Here is a 24,060-nt window from a genome sequence, read left to right as displayed (position 1 = left end):
CACACAGGTGAGTGTGCACTGGGTGAGTCAGCTGACCACAAGGACTGCATTCATCATTTTGTTTTGTTTATTTGAGACAGGGTCTCTCTGTGTAGCCTTGGCTGTCCTAGACTCCCTTTGTAGACCAGGCTGGCCTCGAACTCACAGCTACTGCCTGCATCTGCTTCCCAAGTGCTGGGATTAAAGGCGTGGGCCACCACGGCCTGGAGACTGCATTCATCTTTAGAAAAGACTCGCAGTTCAGGCAATTGTTTTCAATCTTCCGGTTCTCACATCGGGCGTCTCAGTCCTTTAGCTATGAGTCCACTTTTCTCTGCGTACCTAAGCCTCTGCCCGCTAAGTCTCAGAATGTTACAGTGCAGAGTCTCCCCTGAGGTTTTGAAGAAAGAGTAGGACTATTTGATTTGTTATTGTTATTGTTATTGTGTGTGTGTGTGTGTTGAATGTGGGAAGCAGTATGCATGTGGAATTGAACTCATGTAATCAAGTTTGAGTGTAAACCCACTGGTCCATCTTGCCAGCCCCTTCTTGAAATATTTTTATAGTATCTGAAAATCATTCGCTCATGCTGATAGTCCACCTCAGTGGAATGTAAGGTTATCTAGTTATCTAGAATAGTTGCCGGTTAACAAATTAGGGAAAGACACCGGAGTCGGGAAGGGAGAAGGCAATGGTGGCATGCTCCCATTCATGGCTGCAGGTTGGCAGCATTTCCCTAGCCTGTTCCTGTTGCAGACAACGCAGCTGGAGCTTAAAGGACTTAAATAAGTCTACATATGGTTTGACTTTTGTGCAAGCCAGTACTTGAAACCAACCTAAAAGCCATAATTTTAAAGTTGCAGGTATGAGAGCCGGGCGTGGTGGCGTACACCTTTAATCACAGCACTCGGGAGGCAGAGGCAGGTGGATGGCTGTGAGTTCAAGGCCAGCCTGGTCTACAAAGGAAGACCAGGACAGCCAAGGCTACACAGAGAAACCCTGTTTCAAAAAACCATCATCATCATCATCATCATCATCATCATCATCATAATAATAATAATAATAATAATAATAATAAAAAATTTAAAAGTTGCAGGTATGGCTTTAAATATACGAACATGCATGTGTATCACCCAACATGCACACATGTGAGCAGTGCCAACCTCAGGGGTGTAGCTACCTCTCAGTTCTACATCTAGGGGAAAGATCGCAACAGGACTCCACCTCTTTTTTTCTTTCCTAAAAAGTTCTGACACTGGTGACATTATCTTCTTGCCTCTCACTCAGAACCCTGAATAATTCATTATGTCTGTCTGCTGGACAATGAGAAACATAGAATTCTAGTGCTCAGGTCACTCATGTGACCCTAAGACTCAAGTAAGGTGCACATGCTGATCCCTGGTTGCAGGCTCCTGGCCCTCCCTAGTACTTAGGGTTCTGCCTCACCCCAGTGCGCAATGCCATCCCTTGAGAGATTTGGCCAGGAGAAGGGCGTGCACCCAGCTGATGTTATAGCTCCTCACTGCTGGTTGCTTTCTATCCCAGCGATACGCAACCCAAGCCTAGTGATGGCAGAGGAGCAAATGGCCTACCTGTGGCTTAGAAGAGTCTGATTTTCAAGCTTTTCAAGATAAAACGGCTCTTGTCTCACGACGCCTGTAGACACGTTCAAGGTAACGACTGGAAAGCCACCCTGGTACGTCCAGCTATCCATTATGCTCTTTACTGTTGCTGGCAAATGAACTATACTCTGCTCATCTATGGCCTGGTTAAAAAAAAAAAAATCATTACAAAGCCAGATGTGGTTTAGCAGCAAAACCTCATGAAGCAGAAAGAAATGAAATGTCCCTCCCCTCCCAGCTTTATATAGCAATCCCCAGTGGTTGATATTCAGAACTGTTTATCTGTACATGGCTTTCCTCCGGTATCTGAGAGGGTTTCCCACCCAGGATGCCCATGGATACTGATGCCCCTTAGATAAAATAGAGCTGTGCCTGGTATGTAAGCCATGCACATCTGCATACGTACTGCAAATCACCTACAGGTGACTTGTAATACCCATTACAGTGCAAATAGTATGTGAACGTATATTTATTATATTGTATTGTTTGGGGAAAATAACAGCCCTAGGAAAAAACCATATATGCTTAGTATGAACAGCACTTCTTCTATTTCGCACCTAGGATTGGTTGAGTATACAGATATGGAACCATGAACACAGGAAACGGACAATATGAACGGTTCTTTGTTCATTCATCCACGCATTCATTGAGGACATATTTATGGACCTATAGGCCACCCTCTATTTGGGGCATAGAAGCGCAGTGAAGACTAAAAAAATGCCTCAGCCCTAAGGGGGCTTTATAAATAAGAATAAGTTATGTTCCTGTCATTCAGTCTTTCACTTGTAGCCCCTTGATCTTGTACTGTATCAAGCAAAATTATTCAGCCAGAAAGTGTCTCAAAGAAGGGCAATTACCATTTGAAAATGTCTCCATAGATCATCTTGCTCAGTATTTGAGTACGAAAATGTCTCCAAATATGACTGTGAAAGCAGAGGGTTTGGGGTTAAAGAGATAGCACAGCAAAGCAATTTCTGTTAGCTGCTCTTCTGGCAACACTCCCAGCAACTCACCTTAAGTGCGTTGATAAACAAATGCTGGTTCAGGAAGCCAGCAAGCATCCAGGCTATACATGCTCCCTAGGAACACCAAGTTCAGGATTTACACATCGACACATTCCGTTTTTATAAACACTGTTCCAGTCTATGTTTCTGATTACAATTTGCATTTGAATTCTCTGTTCAAATTATCCCCAATATGTTAATAAAATAGTACACTGCCACTAAATAGTGGGTAAAGAGTGAGCCAATGTCCTACATATAAAGGGCTGGGCTACACAAAAATTTAAATTATGATACTTGCATGTAAAAATAAAATTCTACAAAACAAGTTTGGAGCTGGGAAGATGGCCCAGTTGGGAAAGTGCTTACCATGCAAGAAGTGGGAAGATCTGAGTTTCATCCTTAGAAACCATGTACAAAAGCTATGCATGTGTGTTTGTGATCCTAGAATCCAAAACCAGGAAAGTCCCTAGTGCCTGCTGACCATCCACTTAACCAAATCAGCAAGCCCAGGCCAATGAGTGACAGGTCTCGGAAACACAAGGTTGATTGCTGCAGAGGTACAGCAGTCAAGGTTGTTCTCCTGCATCGCATGAATGATTGTGACACATGTCACACAGGAGAGAGAGAGAGAAAGAGAGAGAGAGACAGAGACAGACAGAGAGACAGAGACAGAAAGAGACAGAGACAGAGAGACAGAGACAGACAGAGACAGAGACAGACAGAAAATTTTGCCTTAAAGCACCGAGGCATACACATCTGTTTATAATAGTAGATGTGCCCAATATCCAACATGACCTTATTAATAATATTTGCTAGGTGATGTCTGACTTTAAAGCATTTTCTGACATCTATTAGTCAATAAAAGTAAAGTTACTTTAACACACAGTTTTACCTTGTTATAAGAGTACATGTCAAAGAGCTTGCGTATTTCTATTGTTTCCATGAAGTTTCCCACCTCAGTGGACACAGCCCTAGACTTCAGGGCATGATCTTCTGTGAGGACAACATGTAAAATGTGAAAAAAGAAGATCACATTCTGTAAAGGAGAAGATGGGGCCACTTTAATTTCTGAGGGTTACAGAAATACAAAATCCAACGAATCCTAAGATCACTTCCAAAACTCACATTGAAATGGGGAAAGAATAACTGAAAAAATAGTCTGAATTACAATATGGCTCCAATATCAGAATTCCTCAGGTAACAAAACTATAAGCCATTCCTTCCTCCTCTCTATCATTTATTTTTATTTTTAAGAAGTTAATTATAGAAGAGAGTGTGTTTCCTAAGCCATGTATTTCTCATTAAGATAGGTTCCCAGCACTATCAAGTTCCAGTCCTCTAGGTTGCATTGCCAATTAAATCAGTGGTATTTTCCCATGCATATCTACAAAGCAAAAGCCCACTAGGTTTATAAAGTGACAATGATGCTGACATAATAATTTACAACTGGGAAGAAATCCTCAGACTAGATAGATACAAGTGTTTACAGTTCATGCACTCTGAAACAGTAGTTACACTGAATTGAGAGGCACAGGACTGTCCAAGACACTGGTTTTCCCTCAGGCACATGGCAAGAACATGTTTTCTCTGATGTGAGGCTAGAAAGAAAACTAATTTACAGCCAAGGAAGAATTTGGGTTGGAAAAAACAAAAATCAAACAAACAAAACCCAAACAAACAAACAAACAAACACAACCCACTAGAGATTAGAAGAAACTGCACCCTGGTGAACCACATGAAGCCTACAATCTCTAGAGACCACTTGGAATTTCCAGTTGACTGGCTCATGCCACATGCTACATGCCACATGCTACATGCCACATCAGTGTCAGGTAAACAGTCAAATTTTCTTGTAATTCCATTTGTCAACATTCTGATCGTCTCCTTCGTACACCTAGCCTAAGCTTTGATTAGCAATTCCACGAACTAGGGTTGTGTCAGTTACATTCTTGTCTCCGTGACAAAATACACTGCCAAAAGCAAATTAAGGAAGAACGGCTTTATTTTGGTCCCCGGTTTGAAAGTGCAGTTTACAGTAGCCGAGATGTCACAGCAGCAGAGGCTCAAGGCAGCTGCTTAAATCTCATGGACACTCAGGAAGCAGAGCAATAAAGGTTAGCGTTCAATTCACTTTGCCTTTTTAATTCAATCAGGCCCCTGGCCCATGGTTTTGAACATAGATAAGGTGGGTCTTTCCGCTTAAATTAACTGACTCTAGTAAAAAGCTTCTAAGAAAAACCCATAAAAGGCAACATGGCTCACCTTGATGAGTTTTAGTAATTTGGTAGTTGTTAGACTTGTCTGTGTTTTATAGATTCTCAACAATGACTGCATTATCTTTATAATCAGGGGATAAATGTTTAAAGTACTTACCCTTGAAAGTTTAGGATAGAAGTGGTTAACTATTTCAAGTTCAAAATAAGATGCAAGGCCCTCATTGAGCCAGATATTGTTCCACCAAGTCATGGTCACCAGATTTCCAAACCACTTTTGGAGATGCAAGAGAGAAGAAGATATTTCTGAAATTTAAAGTGTCCTTACTGCAAAACATATTAAGGAGGTGTGATGCCAAAAAGATGTGCATGTCATTTGTCATCAATAACAAAACTTGAGGCTTGGACTTCTGAACATGCCTTGCTATTTTCACATGAGGAGATATTAGCTGTACATTTCTCAGAAGTGACTGGATCACTGCTATTAAGTGGAAGCAGTCTTTGCTTTTAAAACTTATATTTAAGTACAAGGCTGGCTGGTGAACATATAAACTCTTGACTTGGTCCACAAGTTGTGTTTAGTTCAATGAAGCTGAAATGAAGCTAGGCTCTCTCTCACCCCTGCTATTTTTGCTCCTTATACTCTAAGAAGCACTTTCTGTAGTAGATGCCATGCTTTAAAGCATGATTTGAGCCATATATATCACTCAAGTAAGGAAATGCTCTGTAATGTGTTTCAGCTGCATTATTCCTATTCCAGCTGAATAGGGCAGCAAGGTACAGATGTCTTTGGAAAGAAAAATCCAAGTCCCCAAATCAATAAATCCATGTCCTGGTATCTAACTAAATTTTTTACAGCCATTGTTAGCACTTTTTGATTTTAAAATTGTCACTTAGGTGACTATAAAAATTGACATTTGGGACAACTGGTCAAAACTCATAGGAGTATGTGGACTGTGGAGCTAGCGTGTTATTTGGTCTTTCCTAAAACTTCGGGGGGGTCACACAAATAAGAAAATACCACTGTTATACTTTAGGTTATTTCTTGCTTGACACATTTCTGTTAATGGAATAGAGACTAAAATGTAGGTGTGAGACTCTCCAGCAAGTCACAAACCCAGACTTTTAAGATCACAATATGAAGCATATAGCACTGACAATGTATGTCCTGGAAAGACTCTTTTTTGGATGCAGCTCCAGCCCTCAGATGCTCCTCGTTAACACACTGGCTGCATCCACTGAACCTCTTTCTAGAATAAGAAACAGGTTCTCAGTATCTCAATGCCTCTGACTCAGCTGGGCCGACACCACACAGACCCCTCCAACTTTTGTACACAGTCATAAATTTCAAGAAGCACTCCTCTGCTCACCCAAATTCCCTGTGCAGTTGGGTTTTCTGGGCTTTGCTGCTTTGAGGAAAACAGCTAGAAAACACCTCCCTGTGAACCAGGAACATTTCACCACGCACCTGGTGCCCAACCTCATGGGAGAGGACAGACAAGATGGCAGCCCCTTTCTCAATTGGATCATCATCTGGTTCCATCAAAATGAATGCTTCGTCAAATATCATGAGTCCCCAGTTTTCCATTGCATTGTGGTAAAAGGAAGGCAAGACAACTATGTCTAAATGGATTTAAGTAGGAAAAAAAATTAAATCATCATGTCTAATAAAATGTTGTTCTAGCTATAAACTATGTCCAAATAAAGTCAGAAAGTTACTGAAAAAGAATAAAGATAAGAGAAAATTTGTAACCTGAGTAAAGAGAAAGTTTTTTAACCTAATATTGAAGATAGATACCATAAGATAAGTTATTGCAACTATATAAAAATCACAGAAAGATCACATACTGCTAGGAGACTCGTGCTCAAAATCTAGAAAGATCTCAAATGTGAAAAAGAAGATAAAATGGCTTAAATCTATGAAGACCTGCCCTACTACTGTGCCCTGGTCCTTTCCTGGCCCCATGGGTCATGTGCCTCAAAACATCAGATTTAGTAGCCCTAAGTGCTGTTGCCCCTCCCTCTAAACTCCTCCTTCCCAACACTTAGCCCACCCCCAAACCCATACACTCCTTACAAGAGACTATGCTGCCCTGCGCAATTCAATTCCTTTTGCTGACCCAAGGCTTCTTTGTTAACTAACCCTGTTTGCTGTCCCAGGAAACCCTCTACTCAAAAGATGGGTGCCAGCAGCACATAGGGTCTGGCCCTGACAGCTGTAAGAACTCATTTTTTATAAATACTGACTGGTGACTAAACTTAAATTTTCTTGAAATTAGATGTGTGTGTGTGTGTGTGTGTGTGTGTGTGTGTGTGTGTGTGTGTGTGTAAGTCCCATAGCAGGCCTGTGGAGATCAGAAGACAACTCCAGGGAGTCAGTTCTCTCCTTTCACTCTGGAGGCTGAACTTGGGTTGTCAAGCTTGGCATCAAGTACATTTACCTACTGAGACACCTTAGTAGGCCTCTTCTAATGACTATTTTTTTAAACATTTTAAAACTCCAAATAAATACAATTTAACTAAGCAAAATCATTGGGTTTTTAAAAAACAAGTCACCATCATTGATTCCCATATGATCCTACACTATTTTATACAAACATTTAATTAATTATTTTAAAATAACAATAGAAGCAGCCGTGAATCTAACACTTAACCTTTTAGAACTGGAGGCTGTTGCCTAACTTTTTCTGTAAAAGGCCAGGTGATAAAATGTTCAACTTTATACGCTATTTTCTGTCTCATTTTGTGTTTACTATGCCCTTGCTTTGAACATATTTATTCTATTTATCTTATCACATAAAATCACGTTTGTGACTAAACTTTAGAAAAGGTGCTTCACTTCCACTGCTGTAGCCTTCTATTGTGTGAACGCATCACTGTTCATCAATCCTCCTACCAAAGACCATTTTTGTCTGAGTTGACAAGCAGGAAAGGCGAATCATCCAGTGAAGTTGAAGGCATTCCAAGAAGTAAAAATTGTGTGTGGTGTGAAGAGCTTGGAGGGTGGAGGAGAGTACAGAGGCTGAGCTAGGGCGCCAGTCACAGTCGGGAATTGTGCAAGCCCTGCAATAGGGCGGTGCAGCATTGGAAAGACACAGTCAGCATTCAGACTTCATCCTCGTGGTAAGGGAAAGCTGCAGAGAGGGTTTTTAAAGAGGACTTTAACATGACCAGTTCTTTGTCTGCAAGGATTCTGGCTTCACATGGGAGGAGTGGTTGGAGGGTGACACCACCTAAAGACTAGTTTGGTAAGGATACTGGTGATGCACATTAGGGGAAAGTAGGAGTGAGGAGCAGTAAGTGCCTAGGGTTGGGGGGAAGAATAAAGTGTCCCATGGATTGGACAGGATGCCATGCAAGAACAAGGGTGACTCTGGAGTCACCTAATGAACCTAACAGATGTTTTGTTGTTGTTGTTGGTGGTGGTGGTAGTGGTGCTGGTGCTGGTGTTTTTTTTTGTTTTTTTTTTTTTTTCCTACTGGGCAAGGACTAGCTACCTTAAGCATCTCTAGCATGGAAGGGCTAGGAACTTGGTCTACAAGGCCAGACGCCTGCTGTTCCCAGCTCCTTATGTGACAGGCAAACTGGGGTTTCTAGCCTGGCTTAAGCTGCTTCTCGGCCCTTTGCCCTTTATTTCCCCAAAACTAAAATGCTTGAACAGCAGAGGATCTGAGGGGCCCCACACTCCCAGATATTCTCTCCCCACCCTCTTCAGCCATCCGCCTGACTAGGCAGAGCATAGTGTTCCCAAGAGTTTAGAAACACATTGGAGAACAAAATTGATTTGCACGACACGCACAGTTTAAAGAGAAGGAAAAAAAAATATATATTGAGTAACTTCCTGAGCTGAGCAGCCCGCAGAACTTTACAGGCATACCATCCATCTCTGTGAGAGATAAAATACTTACATAGGTCCTCGAGGATCATAATTATATTCACACATGATTCCAATTTCTATGATGAAATCCACAGATGGGACAACAAGTACCAAAGCCAGTGAGTCACAGCTAACGAACATCTGAAGTCTTACCAGAGGACACTGAAACACCTCATGCCAGACAGAGAAAGTGCAAGCAGATCTATGTGCATTACCATGGAGAAGGGGCATGAAGATAACTCCAAAGTAATAGCCAAATGGCTGCAATACACCCTCAAAGGCTCATGGATACATCACGTGATCTTGACTCCGCACCCACGGAAACAGAAGCGCCTCACCTGTTTTTGAGAGCGGATAACTGATATTAAACAAATCTTCCATGAATGAGAAGATGGGACCTGTGACGTTTGCGGCAAAGTCTACTTTTCCACCAGCAATGTCATCTTTTGGGGCCCAGATACGTATCTAAATTAGAACAATTAAACAATAGTTAGGTAGACCAATACTGGGCTTTGAAAAGTGGCCCCTCTGCCCACTGCAACTCCCTGCTACTATGGAACTAAAGCCTTATGGCTTCAGAAGAAGCTATGTGCCTGCTGTGGTTTCCGAATGGTCCCCCACAGTCTTATATGTTTGTCCCCAGTTGGTAGAACTGTTTGGGAAGGGTTACGATGTGTGCCTTGTTGAGGACGTATGTCACTGTGGGATGGGCTCTGATGTGTCAACAGACTCACAACTTTCCCAGTGTGCTCTCTGCCTCCTGCTTATGGATCAAGGTGTGAATCCCTAGCTGTTCTCCTATTGGTTATGTGTTTTGTTGCAGCAATAGAAAAGCAACCAAGACAGTGCTTATAATGTTCAAGCACATATACACGCAGAGACAATCCCAGAAGGCAAAGCACTATAGTGATACCCCAGAAATATGTTACACTAACTTTTATTTTAAAATTCTATAGTTGCTGTCAATTAGAAGAATGCATGTAGAAGCTACATGTACAAGAATGAAAATAAGCACCTACCCATCACCCTGCACAAAGCTCAATTCCAAATGGATCAAGAATATCAACATAAGACAAGATACTGTGAATTCCATTGAAAAGAAAGTAGGAAATGGCTTTGAACTTATTGGCACAGAAAGAGATTTCTGGACAGAACCCTGACAGCGTAGACAATAAGACCAATAATTAATAAATGGGACCTCATGAAGCTAAAAGGCTTCTATATAGAAAAGAACATAATCATTATTTTGAGAAAAGCAGCCTACAAATTAGGGAAAAAAAATTTACCAATTATGCCTCTGACACAGGTTTAGTATCTAAAACATACAAAGAACTTAGGAAACTGAACATCAAGGAAAGAAACAACCCACTTTTAAAATGAGATATAGAATTAGAGAGCTCTCAAAAGACGAACACAAGTGGCTATAATTTTTGTTTGTTTGTTTTGTCTTGTTTTGTTTTTCAAGACAGGGTTTCTATGTGTAACAAGAGTCCTGGTTGTCCAGGACTCACTTTGCAGACCAGGCTGGCCTCAAACTCACAGAGATCCGCCTGCCTTTGCCTCTCCCGAGTGCTGGGATTAAAGGCGTGCTCCACCACGCCAGGCAGCTGAGAAATATTTTTAAATAGTTAAGAGACTTTATTCTAAAAGCTATTATTATGGTGCTTGTGGAAATGAAAACTGAAAACAAGTACACAAAACAGTTGATTACTAATTGTGCATTGAAAGCAATAAGAGGTTCGACAACATCAAATAACCCAGTTCTGAGGTATCTCCAAGATCAGTTTAACAACCCCAGCTTCTTTGGTGTTTACTGAAAATACAAAATAAAAAAGTAGAGGTTGTCTTTCCATGGCAAACCAAAAGACCCTTCCAGGCTGAAGAAGGAAGTTACTTCACACATGGGATAAGATGCTCCAGGGTGTGGTCTGGGTGACCCTCCCGGCACATCCAAGAGTGAGCTGGTTGTGCAGGCTGCCAACTGACCTGGCCACACACCACGTCCAAGCCGGGCCCTGCACTCCCCAACGGCTCCCAGCCCACCCCTGGGTGACCATGTTAGCAGAAGGATAAGCACAATGCTATAGAATGCAGACCCAAAGACAGGGACTCTACCCTGACCATGCAGTGGATGGTAGTTTGTCTGTCATCTCTCTGCTGTCCCCACAGGGGAACAGGTGATCTGAAAGACTAGCATTCAGGCCATTACTGCAAAACCTACATTAGGCATAGTCTCTGTTGCTTCTGTCCTGTGTTTTTGACTATTTGTTAAAATGCTCTGAGTTTGAGTTAACAAACAAACAAACACCAAATGGATACCTGGCTTCCAGAAGCCAGGTGCCCCTACACCCAAATTCTTTCTCAGTACAATGAGTTGATTTTCTTTAAAAAAAAAAAAAAAAAGGTAAGTAATTTGTATAGGAGTTCCAGAAACGGCCTCATTGGAAACAGAAACTATTTACATTAAATAAAAACCTGGCTGCAGGCTGCTTCTGCATGTGTACAGCCCCTCGAGATGCACACTGTGAACAACCCATGGAGACAGCTTCTGGCACTCTGGACCATAGAGTTGCGTATTTGCCGAGTGAGAGGAAAGCAGAGGGCGAGCAAGTGGCAGGGAGGGAGGGGCCTGGATCGTTTCTGGCTCCAGAGCCAGTCCCTGCTGGTGCCACGGGTGGCCTGATTATTCTACACTAGACAACGGCATCCCGGAGCTCGTCTTCAGCCAGCATTGTCTTCAGCCAGCATTCTCGTGAGTTCTTCACAGGCCTCATTCACACACCTCTCTGTCGTTGCTGTCCACTATGAAGTTGACCGGTCAAGCCTTGGGTGTTCTGGAAGTAGTGGTGCCGCTGCGGCCGAATCTTGCCCTGACCACCCACGTGCCACACGGGGAAGCTGATACCCTCGTACTCAGCTGTCTCCAAGTTGAAAACACTGCTGGGGATGGTGGTCACAATTTCGTCAGGCTTCAGCTTGTATGGAATTGTCTTTCCTGCAGCAGCCAGGCCCATCGTGAGAATAAGCATTTCTTGTTTTTGCCAAAAGGGCCCTTGAAGAGGTTTACAAAGATATTTCCCATGCCTATGGACAGGTGGAAGCGATACTAGAGAGAGACTTCGCTCCCACAAGATGGCAGCGCTGACCGGGAAATATTTTTTAAATGGGCATGGAAAACGAATATAACCAAAATATATTGTATGCGAAAAAAAACTAAATAATGAAAATTGATAAAATAATCCTTAAAATGTGCAATTCTGTAATTGCATAATAATCCTTGTAGATTCTGTGTAAAAGACTATTTCCTTCCCTTTTAACAACATTCCAGTGATTCAAGACAGAATTGTGTTGTTAAGAGTCATGGCATAAGTGCCAAATATGGTGCCACAGGCCTTTCATCCCAGCATTTGAGAGGCAGATGCAGGAGGATTGCTGTGAGTTCAAGGGCAGCTTGATTTACAAAGGGAGCCTAGGACAGCCAAGATAACAGAGGAACCATGTCTCGAAAGATAAAAACAACACAAAACAAAATACAAAAAGGTGATGGCATTGGTAGTGCATGCCTTTAATCCCAGCACTCGGGAGGCAGAGGCAGGAGGAGGCCAGGCAGAGGACAGTATGACCTCCAGTGTGATTTCAGGACAGCCAGGGCTACACAGAGAGAAACTTTGACTCGAAAAACAAAAACAACACAAAACAAAACACAAAAGGGTGATGGCATACTGAATAACCAAATCTGAACCTTCCAAATTTAAAATGGCTTAGTAGTTAAAGCATAATTAGTCATAGTTTTTGTTTGGTTGGTTTTTGTTTTATTTTTTGAGACAGGGTTTCTCTGTGTACTCTTGGCTGTCCTTGATTCACTTGTAGATCATGCTGGCTTTGAACTCTCAGCAATCCACCTGCCTCTGCCTCCCGAGTGCTAGGATTAAAGGCATGTGCTACCACGGCCCGGGCCAAATCCTCTAATCTTAAAAGGCCCATGAGAAGTCTTATGATTTTATTTTTTTAAGATTTATTTAATTATTATTATTATGTATACAGTGTTCTGCCTGCATGTCTTATGCTTTTAAATCTGTTGAAGTCTCCACTCTTTTTGCAAGGACGCTCCCATGTTTGCAGGTAAAAGGCACTGCGTCATTAATGTCCTTTTCATGTAAACATGCAGTTGTTTGGCACCGGAGAACGTTCACGTGTGGTTTTTGTGACTATAGCGCTCCGCCCCCCCCCCCCGCCGGCCCCCCTGCAGAACTGTGGCGATGCAGAAGCGCCTCACTCTCTGCAAGTCTCTCGGTGAGCAAATCTTAATAGAATTGAAACTTGTCAGTGCTGGTGCCAAGGAAGACACACAGAAATGAAACTCCTTAGGATGAAAGTTAGAGGTGTGAGAATTACAAAGCTTGTCCTTACGCAAGTTCTGTTAACTTAAAAAAAGTGCTCTCTGCGGAACCTTATCCAAAAAGGCTAAGAAACATGAAAGACAGCACAACACAGGCGCATGCTTTCCAGGAACAGATTCATCTCGCCATGCTTTTATTCCTCCTGGAAGGTTTGTCTTGAATTATGTGAATTTTTAATTATGCGAGACTTTGGAAATGTCCCTTGTTGACAAAATGCAACCACCTGTTTCAGAGCCTCCAGCCAGGATTCCCTTGCTAACTTCGCCCTCCCCCGTGCTCCGCATGCCATATTTAGTTGAAAGGGATGGCTTCAGGCCTTGGATCTGCTTGTTCACTAAATTTACAGCTTCTGAGGCCAAAGCTGGGAAGCCTGCTAGGCTTGGAAAAGCCATTCTACAGGATGGAGGTAGTGGATACAAGCTGGGTTTTAACTGCAGTCTTTTGCAAAACTCACAGCATCAGCAAGGAACATTTGCTCATTGGTTTCCAGTTTGTGACTTTCCTTCCACAAAGAAGCATTCTGCATACCCAAATTAAGACGAATAATGGGAATTTCATATTGGATTGGGAGGGATAGCCCTTAGGAGGGAGCAAGAAACACAGACCAGTAAGAATCATTTTAAACTTAGCTGTAAAGTTCCTTCAAAAATCACAGCTGCCCCCACCTACGTGTGCTGGTAGCCCTCACTGGACATGCTAGTTCTGGACATCTGAGGGTATTTTTACCCATACTGCCCATGTCTATCAGGTTAGCCACTTCCATCCCTACAGTGTGTCCTCTGTTTCACTTCGTGCTTTATATGACCACTTGCTTACTGGATGGGTAATTTGGGGAGATGCTGGACATTATCCCAAGCTTGCAGTTTGTTCACAGAACACACAGTAGATTTGCTCACTTTGTAGTGCTCATCCGTGGCCAAGTACAGCATTCCACTGATAAACTCCGCCCCAAGTCTCATTTTCTGGCCAAGAGCATTACTTTCTCTTGTTCCTTTTGGTTTCCATGACAACCAACATTCTTTATAATAAGATGGTCTTTCGGGAATAAACTGATTTTTATCATTTCACAAGAGCTGCTGATTGAGAAGAGGACTGATCACAGACTAGTGTGTGTGTGTGTGTGTGTGTGTGTGTGTGTGTGAGAGAGAGAGAGAGAGAGAGAGAGAGAGAGAGAGAGAGAGAGAGAGAGAGAGAGAGAGAGAGACCATCCTGGGTCTCTCATTAGCTATGAGAAATGAGAGGTCTGCTTGTTCCTGCCAGGCTTAAACCAGGCTTCTAAATCATGCCTAAGCAGTTTCGTTGATATATGCCATGGATCTCTAAGTGGGCGTTACATCTGTGAATGCCAGGGATCTCCAAGTAATTAATTATTGAGCCAGAGAAACAGGGCTAGGAGCCAGCAGCTCAGGATGATGGTAAGCTGCCATTTGCATCCAATACTGTATTAGTGATTCATTAGGCTAGGAGTGCTAAAGTATTACTTTGGCTTATTCCATCTCCATGATGAGCTTGGCTCACCACCAGCTGTCCTGTCTCCGTATGTTAATGGTATGAGCCTGGAAGATCTCAGGCCAGCCTGAGGGATGCTTAGCTAGCTGCACGGCCTGACCTCTAGAGCATTGACCTTAGTTACCTCCACATCCACAATAGGGAGTAAGCAAGCATGGAAAACACTGTCACAACAACCATGATACTTTCTGAAAATCCTATGCTATCGTGAGAATACAAGTAGGCAGCTAAGAACTTTAGGAGAAAGCCTGCCAATCTCACTTTACATGGCTGTGGGGAAATATGGTGCACCCAGAGCTGTGAGACACCCACAGGGCCTAGCCCCTAAATAGGAAGGATGGTGAATCTGCACATGCCACTCCAGTGACTACAGTTGCTCTTGGCTAATGTCTGCTTTTATTGGTCAGTCCTGGGCCCATCTTGGTGGCTAAACATTTTGAATCTGGCCCAGTAAGCAACATTTCTCCCAGGGTTAGTTCAGCCATTTTCTATTCTCTCCCATCCTCTAGGAAAGCAGGGACAGTAAGTGGGTGCTTAGAAACTGCCTTGAAGCCAGGTGCACTCCTTTAATCCCCTCCCCCATCCCCACCTCACCCCCCCACCCCCCGCCCCCGCTCGGGAGGCAGAGGCAGGTGGATCTCTATGAGATCAAGGCCAGCCTGGCCTACAAAGTGAGACTAGGACTGTCAGGGCTGTGGCACAGAGAAACCCTAAACTAAACTAAAAGAAAGAAGAAGAAAGAAAGAAAGGAAGAAAGAAAGAAAGACTGCTTAATGTGCAGTCTTTCCATAGAAACATTTACAAAGAGCTATCAAGGAAAAGTATGCCTTAGCCGCCCCCCCCCTCCTTGTTTAGATTTTGTGAAAAGGGAGGAAACGGGATCTCACTATGTAGTCCATGTTGGCCTCACATTCATGACCCTCAGGTGCTGCCATTAAAAGTGTATGGTACAACATCCAGCTTGTGACATTACATTCCGCAAAGCCACATTTCCACGGGACTTAGGGGGAAGCAGGAAGTGACAGGCGAGCGATGTGCCGCCGCTGGGACACTGTTCCTTACCTGCAGGGTCTTCCCTACTCACCTCCTTGCCTCTCTCAGTTCTGCTGACATGGTCGAAGTCACATATAGCAAGCGCAACCAAGTAAGTCGGCATGAGTGGGGTGGTGTGAAAGGTGGAGACAGTCCATCTGTTTCCGTTCTCGTCCGTTCTTTCAGACTGACCTGGGGGGAATATTTTAGTCCAAGTCACTGTAAACCTAAATGATAGGCAACCTAGGAATAACTTACCAAGATCGTTGCCAACAGGCCCCCCTCTTTCCTAGTTACTCCCTATAGCCTAGGAGATTGAGTTTCCGCTCTGCGTCAACACTACATCAGGTTGCTGTGAACCGTTGCCATCCCAGGATCCAAACACAAAGTTAGCAATAGTGAGATAGAAATGGTAAGTACCCTGAAGTAGTCACACTGTGATTCAAAAATATGCAAAATTATTTTGCTATTCAAGAGCATTTATGTGTGTACATACTGAGTGTATGTGAGGGTACACACACACACACACACACACACACACACACACACACACACACGTTTACAGAGGCCAGCACTAAACTTCCTGCTCAATTGTTCTCTACCTTGTCCTTTGAGACAGGGACTCTTCCTAAACCTGGAGTTTCCCAGTTCAACTAGACTGGCTGGCCAGCAAGCCACCCTCAACTTCCCCCAACCCCCCAGAACTTCCTCTGTGGGCTCCCCAACACTAAGATTAAAGTTGCATTCATTCACACCAGACTTTTTTTTTTTTTTAATTTATTCAGTTTACACCGTGATTGTAGCCCTTCTCCCTGTTCTCCTCTGGCCCCACCCTCCCTCCCCCTCCCGCCTACCCACCATACTGGGTTTTACCTGGGTACTGGAGATCCTCAGGCTTGCATTTATAGGCCAAGACCCCTCTCCAGTCCCCAGAAGTACTTTAAAGTATTTCCCATTGGAATGATAACTACTCCAGGATTATCATCATCTACTACATATATGAACCAAATCATCACACTTTATCCCAGAAGTCCGTACAATTTTCAACAAATAATTTTTTAAATAGATAAGGAGAACACTTGAAGGACCCAAGGACGGGATCTTAGGCCTGAATCGACATCCTGCAGGATGCGGGAGCTTAACCGAATGTCACCCCCTTGAGCGCTGTAACTTTTGTCCCTACTCTACATCCTCTCTCCTTCCACCTACTTCTATTTCCTAGTTTAGTGCACTTCTCACAGCATTAAAGCTGGAGCTGTCTGAGCACTATGTGAATCTGGAACTGTAATTCCACATTTATCAGCTTTCAGAGGGGTCCTCCTCCTCCTCCTCCTCCTTTTCCTCCTCCTCAGCAGCAGCAATAGTCTGGGGCCTAAAGCTGAAATCACAAACTCAGACATTGGTGAGGGCTAGCCACCTGATGTGTTATGGGACAGTACATAGTAACAGTGAGACTGAGGCAGTATACGGTGGTTCAGCCCCAGTCTGAAAGAGGCTAACCCTTTCACTTACTAAAGTCGTATAAAGGCTGTAGATCCAGTGTTATTGAGTGTGAGAGTTACCATAAAAACAAAGATCTAGACTTTTATATAATAACTCTGGATCTTTAAAAAGTCAAAAACAGTGCAATCAAGATAAGAAAGTCACCCAAGGTAAATAAAATACATCTATGTCTCAGTTCAGACCAATGGCACCAGCCCATTATCAATAAGGACACACAGTAGAAGCACTAACTAATGAAGATGGTGTCATGTTCCCAGGGTCCCATACAGAAAGACTTAGGGATCTATCTTCTCTAAGTGTCAGGGCTGATACTTGCCCCTCACAGTTACAATAGGTGAAGGCTACCACCTCTGCTGATGAGAAGGCTAATGTTTTCATGTTAATGCAATGGCAGGAAGAGTTACTTACCTAGCTGTGGCATATTGGAAAGAGCCACATACACAGGATGATGAATGATTGTAATATTAAAAGTTGCTTTTAAAGCTGGCTCATCAAAACAGGGGAAAACCTTCCTGGCAAATGTTGGTTCCATTTGAGATGCAATCAGGCCCCTGAAATACATTTTGGGGAAAGATTGGTTTTTTGTTTTTGTCTTAGATCAATGGAAGCAAACACACACACACACACACACACACACACACACACACACACACACACACACACACACACCCCAATTCCTACTGCATCTAAGGGTTCTTGTAAGACATAAAATAAAAATGATCTCTGTAACTTCAACCTTAAAATAATTTTCATTTCATTGCAACATAAGCCTTTTATAAACAAAACAGAACAAACATAAATATGAAATGGCAGTCTTTAAAACACTAGAGTGGTTTCTTTGAGAATAGTCGGTTGCTTTCATCTGTCACCAAAGGGTGAGCCAGTCTGAAGAATGTCTATGGTTTTTTGTTTTTGTTTTTTTCTTTTCTTTTCTCCAAATGTTTTCTCTTCTTTCTAATTGAAAACTTACAGTTCTGTCTCTGGGGGGTAAACTATATGGGTACATGCCAACTGAACATTATGTCCTTTAGTTACACAGATAGATTTGCCACAATTCTACTGCAGCTTCTCCTACTTCCATGGAAAAATACAAAGAACAACTCACTGCCATGGGGCACTGGAGATTTATGGCAGAGAGTTAGGGACAAACCCCATGACGTCACCTCAGTCACATCCTGCCCTGAGTGTCTGAAGAGTACAGGTCTCAGCAAACAGCTTTCTCCTCAGTCTTGTTATTTCATTTACCGGCTCTCAGTGACTTGGGAACCTAGCTACAGAAGAAAATGGTGAATGTGACCTTCCCTTTCAGATGAGGTCCTTACTATCTGTCACATGTTGACTCTTCCTTCAGGCCCAATTCATAGATAAATAAAGCCGAACCAACACAAACATCTTGAGAGTGCCTGCCCCACCAACTCCTAACCTCTGCAAATCTCTCCTGCACTTCAAAAGAGCCTCTTTTCTTACAAAAAAATTATTTTTTACACAGTGCTAGCAGGGACACACAAGTAGTTGAGACATTCAGAAACCTCTCACAGAAAATAAAATAAGAGGACTGTCTCACATACAAACCATCTGGGCTGTCCAAACTTTACTGTGACAAAGCTATAATTTGCAACCAGGCTGTTTTGTCCTGCTTGTTTCCCCCATTTTATTATAGCCTTGCTTGTGTAGGCTGAAGGAAGTCTGTGGTTCCACAGTAGCCAATTTGGCTACAAGGCCTGGTCATTCTGCTACCGACTGAACCATTCTGGGCAAGTCACACAGTAAAGTTTGAGCTGTGTGGAAAATATGACACTCTGCCTTGCTGCCCGAGATCATATGTTATGCCATGTATTGTTAGTAATGCAACAACAATTGCCTGTGGTCCCTATATCTTCCAACCTGACAAGCCATGCTCAATACTGATGACTTTCAGAAGAACCTGGGAGTCATTAAGTCAAAGAGGGGTTGATTTTCATTAGTGATGAACTCAGTTGCAACTTTGCCAGAATTAAGCCTGACCACAAAGAATGCAAGCCATCCTTCTCTCCACAATTAGAAACTACCAGAAACTAGAGGGTTCAGTCTGCCTTCTTCTTCTTTTTAACTTGTGTCATTTACAATAGAAGACTGACTTCACGGCAGTTGAATAATCATTCATTCAGCTTTGGGGTTGCTATAATATAGTCAGCTTTATTAACACATACAAGAGACCTTTAAGTAGTTTTGCAGTGTTGTGTTACAGGCAAAATTGCCTGTTTTATGATTTGGCGCACTGTGTTCGAGAGGAGATACAATGAAACCGCATTGAACAGAGAATCCTGTCACCTGAGTTCTCCACTCAGATGGGCAGAATTTAAAAATAAAAATTAAAAAAAAAATAAATAAATAAGCCCTGTAACTTTAAGAAAGGTGCTTAAAATCTCTAGACACCTTTCCCCATTGAATGTGTGGGAGGGGTTAGTTAATGGCCGCTTAGATCTCTGAAGCCATGGTTGGGGGATATGAAAAGGAGAAGTAAACATACTTAAGATGTAGACAACGCCTATGAGGTGGCCCTGATTAAGTTCCTGGGGTTGGCAGGAGGGAGCCCCTTAAGTCCATCAGTGCCCCCCTGGGAAGTCCATATGCCCTGAAGCTGTAGAACTCTCTGAACAGTGGTGACATATTAACGTCAAAGAGCAAACTATAAAGTGAAAGGGCACATGTCATTATAGCTACCCGGAAGGCCAAATGCTGGACACAACACAGAGAGAGAGAGAAGTCTGACAGCATCTCCTCTGCCATGATTTCGCTAAGTTTAAGAATATCAAGGAGGAAGCTGGATGTGGTGGCACATGCCTGGAATTCCACCACTTGGGGAGGCAGAGGCAGGTGGATCTCTGAGTTCAAAGCCAGCCTGATCTACAAAGCAAGTACGGGAAAGCCAGGGCTGCATGGAGAAATCCTGTCTGGAAAAACCAAAAGAAAAAAAAAGAAAGAAAGAAAGAAAGAAAAAAGAAACAAAACAAAAAAACCTCAAGGAGTTTGCAAGGTGGGCAACAGGAAGAACATCAGACTTTTAGCAGAAGCAGGATGTGTTTGGTTATGAGTGAACAGCAGCTCAGACAGATGCCACTTTAGCAAGCCAAACCCAGTGTAAATGCTTCCAAGTCCATGATTTAAGTCTCCTGAGAAATGAAAGAAAAGAAATTCTCGTTGGTTTTCTACAACTATTTGCATATACTGCTTTATACAAATAGGTGGAGGGGAAAAGCCCTATAACTCACAGCCATATTGGCTTTTAATCCCCTCCCCAAGCCCCTTGGATTTTCGAGACAGGGTTTCTCTGTGTAACAGCCCTGGCTGTCCTGGGCTCACTTTGTAGACAAGACTGGCCTTGAACTCACAGAGCTCCTTCTGCCCCTGCCTCTCCAGAGTGTTGGGATTAAAGGTGTGTGCCACTGCGCCCAGCTTGTCTCTTAGTTTCAACTGTAAAAGCCAGAAGCAAGCGACAGCTATATGACCTCGCTGTACAACATCTGAGAATCGCACGGGGATTCTGCAGGGGGATTTGCCTCCTAGTGGTTCAGCTCTGCAGAATGTCTTCCCTTCCGTATTGTCTTGCTCTAGAATCATGGCTTCGCCACTCTCTGGGGGCTAGAAGAACTCTCAGTGGTCAAGATCCCCGTCGTGCACTTCGGGAGTCTATTTCCGTAGAAAAGAAAGAGAAGATACTAATTGCATGCACTCAATAAATCATTCCATTCCATCCCCTGTCAACAAGTGCTAAATAGCAGAGCTGCTCAGAGATTAAGTAAAATTCTTCAAGCGTTATGATACCCAACTCCTTAAATACTTTCATACAGCACACACCCAGAAATCGAAACTGTTAGGAAAGCCAGATGGTCAGGCACTGTACTGTGGTTCAATGATTGTCTCACGAGTCGTGTTTGTTTATTACTTGTGTAAGAGGATCTGAAAACTAAAGCTTCCATTAGGCAACAAAATATAATAGCGGCAAAATTCCAAAGAAAAACAGAAACAAAAAAACAGATGTCAAGTTAGATTAAAAAATGTCACAGTAGGAGGTCCCTCTTTGGGCAGCTCAAGCATAAGAGGACACAGGAGAGCCAGGGAGTGAAGATAAGGGACTTTTAGCAGGCAGTGGGTGGTGTTTACCAAGCCTCACATGCTCTCAGGGAGTTGGAAGGAGGCGCCCGGCTCACCCTTAAGCTCGTGGAGAGGAGACTCTCAGAAAGCAGCATGGATACTTCCGGAAGCTGAAAGAGTTAAGGCTGGTGATCATTCACCCTGAAAGTAACTGAAACTGACCCAGAGCCAGTCAGTGCTCCACTCCTACCCACTGGGGACCTCAGAGGCAGCTGAACAGCTGGCTGCTTTAGAGGCAGAGCCAGAAGAACGCTGCTGCCTCTGGATACAGGCCAGTCCTAGGCAAGGGAAGGATGAATGCCCTGCAAGTACAGCTTTGGGGCCCAAGACACTGTGAGCCATGATGGGTACTTTCCTGGGTTCTATCCAATAGAGCCACGTGGAAGAGGATGAAGCGGCTGGAAGACACATCCCCTGACTGCTGGACAGAGAAACCCGTGACGTAAGTAACCACCTGAGCAGAACAATAACATAACCTCCAGCAAAGTCAAGGGATGTATAGGAGAAAAACAAATGACAAGAAAGCTAGGAAGTGTCAAACGAGATATACGCGCTGGGGAAATGAGGCAGCTGCTAGGCCAGAGTGAGCAAATGGCAAGAAGGCGAGTTCGAGTAGGAAGTCCATACGATATAACCTCTTTTTTCTGGTGCCTGTTTCACCAGACCCCTGTGATGCTGGACCAGCAGCTACTAAGATGGACAATGAGGAGTGGAGGTATAAAGTCAAGAGATGGGTAATTGCACCTGCCTTAGTGCAGGTGGCAGCCATAAGTCAGGTCCTGGATCTGGGAGGAAGGGCACAAGAGGAGAGGGGAGCATCAACAGTAGACACGTTTCCTGTGGTAGTAACTGGATCCAAGGTTTCTCATGGCCTGACTACATTTATGACAGTGGTTGTCAATCATCTGCCACTTAAGAATAAACATGGAAACTTATGGACTTCGGGAGGGGAAAGGTTAGAAATGTAACTCCACCCGCCAAACTGTAAAAAACCCTGGGGAAACCAAAGCTCTTTTTACAGCATGGAGGTTTGCTTTCATGATATGCTAATCGCACTTGTCTTCCAAACATATGGGACGGCTAGCAAAATCACCTCCCAGAGAAGCCATCTGTCACATGAAACATGAATTTAACACCTTCCCTAGCAGTGATATAACCTCCTTCCTCCCTCTACAGCAACATCGTGTGCCTGGTACTACAGTTCCCTGACCTTGTTTTGAGAAATATAAATTCTTTCCCAGCATTGCTCAATTTTCTATTTTGAGAGTGTACCGGACTCTAGGCACTGTCAGGTTTCTTAGCATAAGAAGCAACTTCAAGGAAGTCTTTTAGGACCCCATGTTCACTCTGCCTGATTTTGATCATGTTTCTGTCTCCTTTATCTGACCTCAATAAAGATCTGAATTGTCTCCAACTCTTCTGTAAATTCCTTCCCCGGAGCTTTCTCATTTCCTTTCTTTTAGCTTCTCCCAGCTACGTCTTATCTTTTATCAGGTGAATACCATGATCAAAATGTAAGGACATTCTTAAGAATTCAAGAATATGGTTGTATATTTGTTCTAATTAAATTAAAAAGTGGCGTCCAGCAGGGTGGCTCAGTAGGTTAAGACACCAATTGCCAAGCCAAGTGACTTTAGTTTGATCTCCAGGACCCGTAGGTGGAAGGAGAAAGACAACTCCCAAAAGTTGTCTCCTGAGCTCCATACACACAAACACATGAACACAGTAAATAAATGTCATCTTTTTAAAAAAGAAAGAAATTTCAAATAACTTAAAAGTAAAAAAGAACTTGTTAATAGTTGTGAACCTCCATCTCCTGGAAACTTAGGACAAGTTAAGTGACACCAGAATCAATGCTTCTGCTTCTGTATTCTAAGGATATGAAATAATTAGGACTAAATGTAGTAAAAGCATATTTTTAAATATAGCCTTTCTAAAGTTACTTAGTTTTGTTTGTTTGTTTGTTTGTTTGTTTGTTTTGTATTTTGAGACAGGGTTTCTCTGTGTAGCCTTAGCTGTCCTGGACTCCCCTTGTAGGCCAGGCTGGCCTTGAACTCACAAAGATCCACCTGTCTCTGCCTCCCCAGTGCTGAGATTACAGGCATGTGCCACCATGCCCGGCCTGGTACTTAATTTTTTTGAGACGGGACCTCACTACACAGCCCTGGCTGGCCTTGAACTCACAGAGATCTGCCTGCCTCTACCTCCCGGAGTGCTGGGATTAAAAACATATACCACCACACCTAACTCTGGAAAGTTAATTAAAGACTTAAATAAGTGGAAGAGTTAGGAAGATAATGTCTGAGGGTGAACTAAAGAGGTCCTACTGTAAAAAAAAAAAAAAGTTGTAGAGTTGTTCTTAGCCAGCTTAAAAAAAGTTTCCATTTGTTCTCAAACGCACCGATAAGATATTCATAAATCTTCTAGAGATATCCACATAGAAATCTTTCTGTAAATTTACCTCTTTTGAGTAAATACTATATCAAAGGGAGAATGATAGGTAGATGTTTGAAGACTCTAAGAAGTTATTTTCCCAGGCATTTGACGATTTGTTTTTCTTTTTCAAAATTTATTTATTACATTTTGCCTGCATGTACACCAGAAGAGGGCACCAGATCTCCTTATAGATGGTTGTGAGCCACCATGTGGTTGTGGGAATTGACCTCAGGACCTCTAGAAGAGCAAACAGTGCGCTTAACCTCTGAGCCATCTCTCCAGGCCCCAAACTAGAATTTCTAATGAAGGTCTAAACTTCATTTCCTGAGGATTACTTTAAAGATTTCTCTG

The 24,060-nt window shown here is 43.0% G+C and overlaps 1 protein-coding gene and 1 pseudogene across 1 annotated transcript in view; both read right to left on the bottom strand.

Annotated features, from left to right (window-relative positions):
* Lvrn (laeverin) overlaps positions 1-24,060 on the bottom strand; it is a 57,303-nt gene that overhangs the window by 22,551 nt on the left and 10,692 nt on the right. Inside the window, exons 2-10 of the mRNA XM_051163206.1 lie at positions 17,548-17,690; positions 15,689-15,828; positions 9,034-9,160; positions 6,287-6,441; positions 4,979-5,092; positions 3,498-3,641; positions 2,615-2,680; positions 2,459-2,524; positions 1,572-1,744 (exon numbers count right to left, since the gene is read on the bottom strand). Of these exons, the coding sequence (XP_051019163.1) occupies positions 1,572-1,744; positions 2,459-2,524; positions 2,615-2,680; positions 3,498-3,641; positions 4,979-5,092; positions 6,287-6,441; positions 9,034-9,160; positions 15,689-15,828; positions 17,548-17,690 (1,128 nt within the window). The remainder of the gene's footprint in view (positions 1-1,571; positions 1,745-2,458; positions 2,525-2,614; positions 2,681-3,497; positions 3,642-4,978; positions 5,093-6,286; positions 6,442-9,033; positions 9,161-15,688; positions 15,829-17,547; positions 17,691-24,060) is intronic.
* LOC127204725 (ADP-ribosylation factor 1-like) lies at positions 11,417-12,157 on the bottom strand (annotated as a pseudogene).

Source organism: Acomys russatus, chromosome 20, assembly GCF_903995435.1.
Source record: "Acomys russatus chromosome 20, mAcoRus1.1, whole genome shotgun sequence".
In the NCBI taxonomy this organism is placed as follows: Eukaryota; Metazoa; Chordata; class Mammalia; order Rodentia; family Muridae; genus Acomys; species Acomys russatus.
This window is presented reverse-complemented; position numbering and strand designations above follow the sequence as displayed.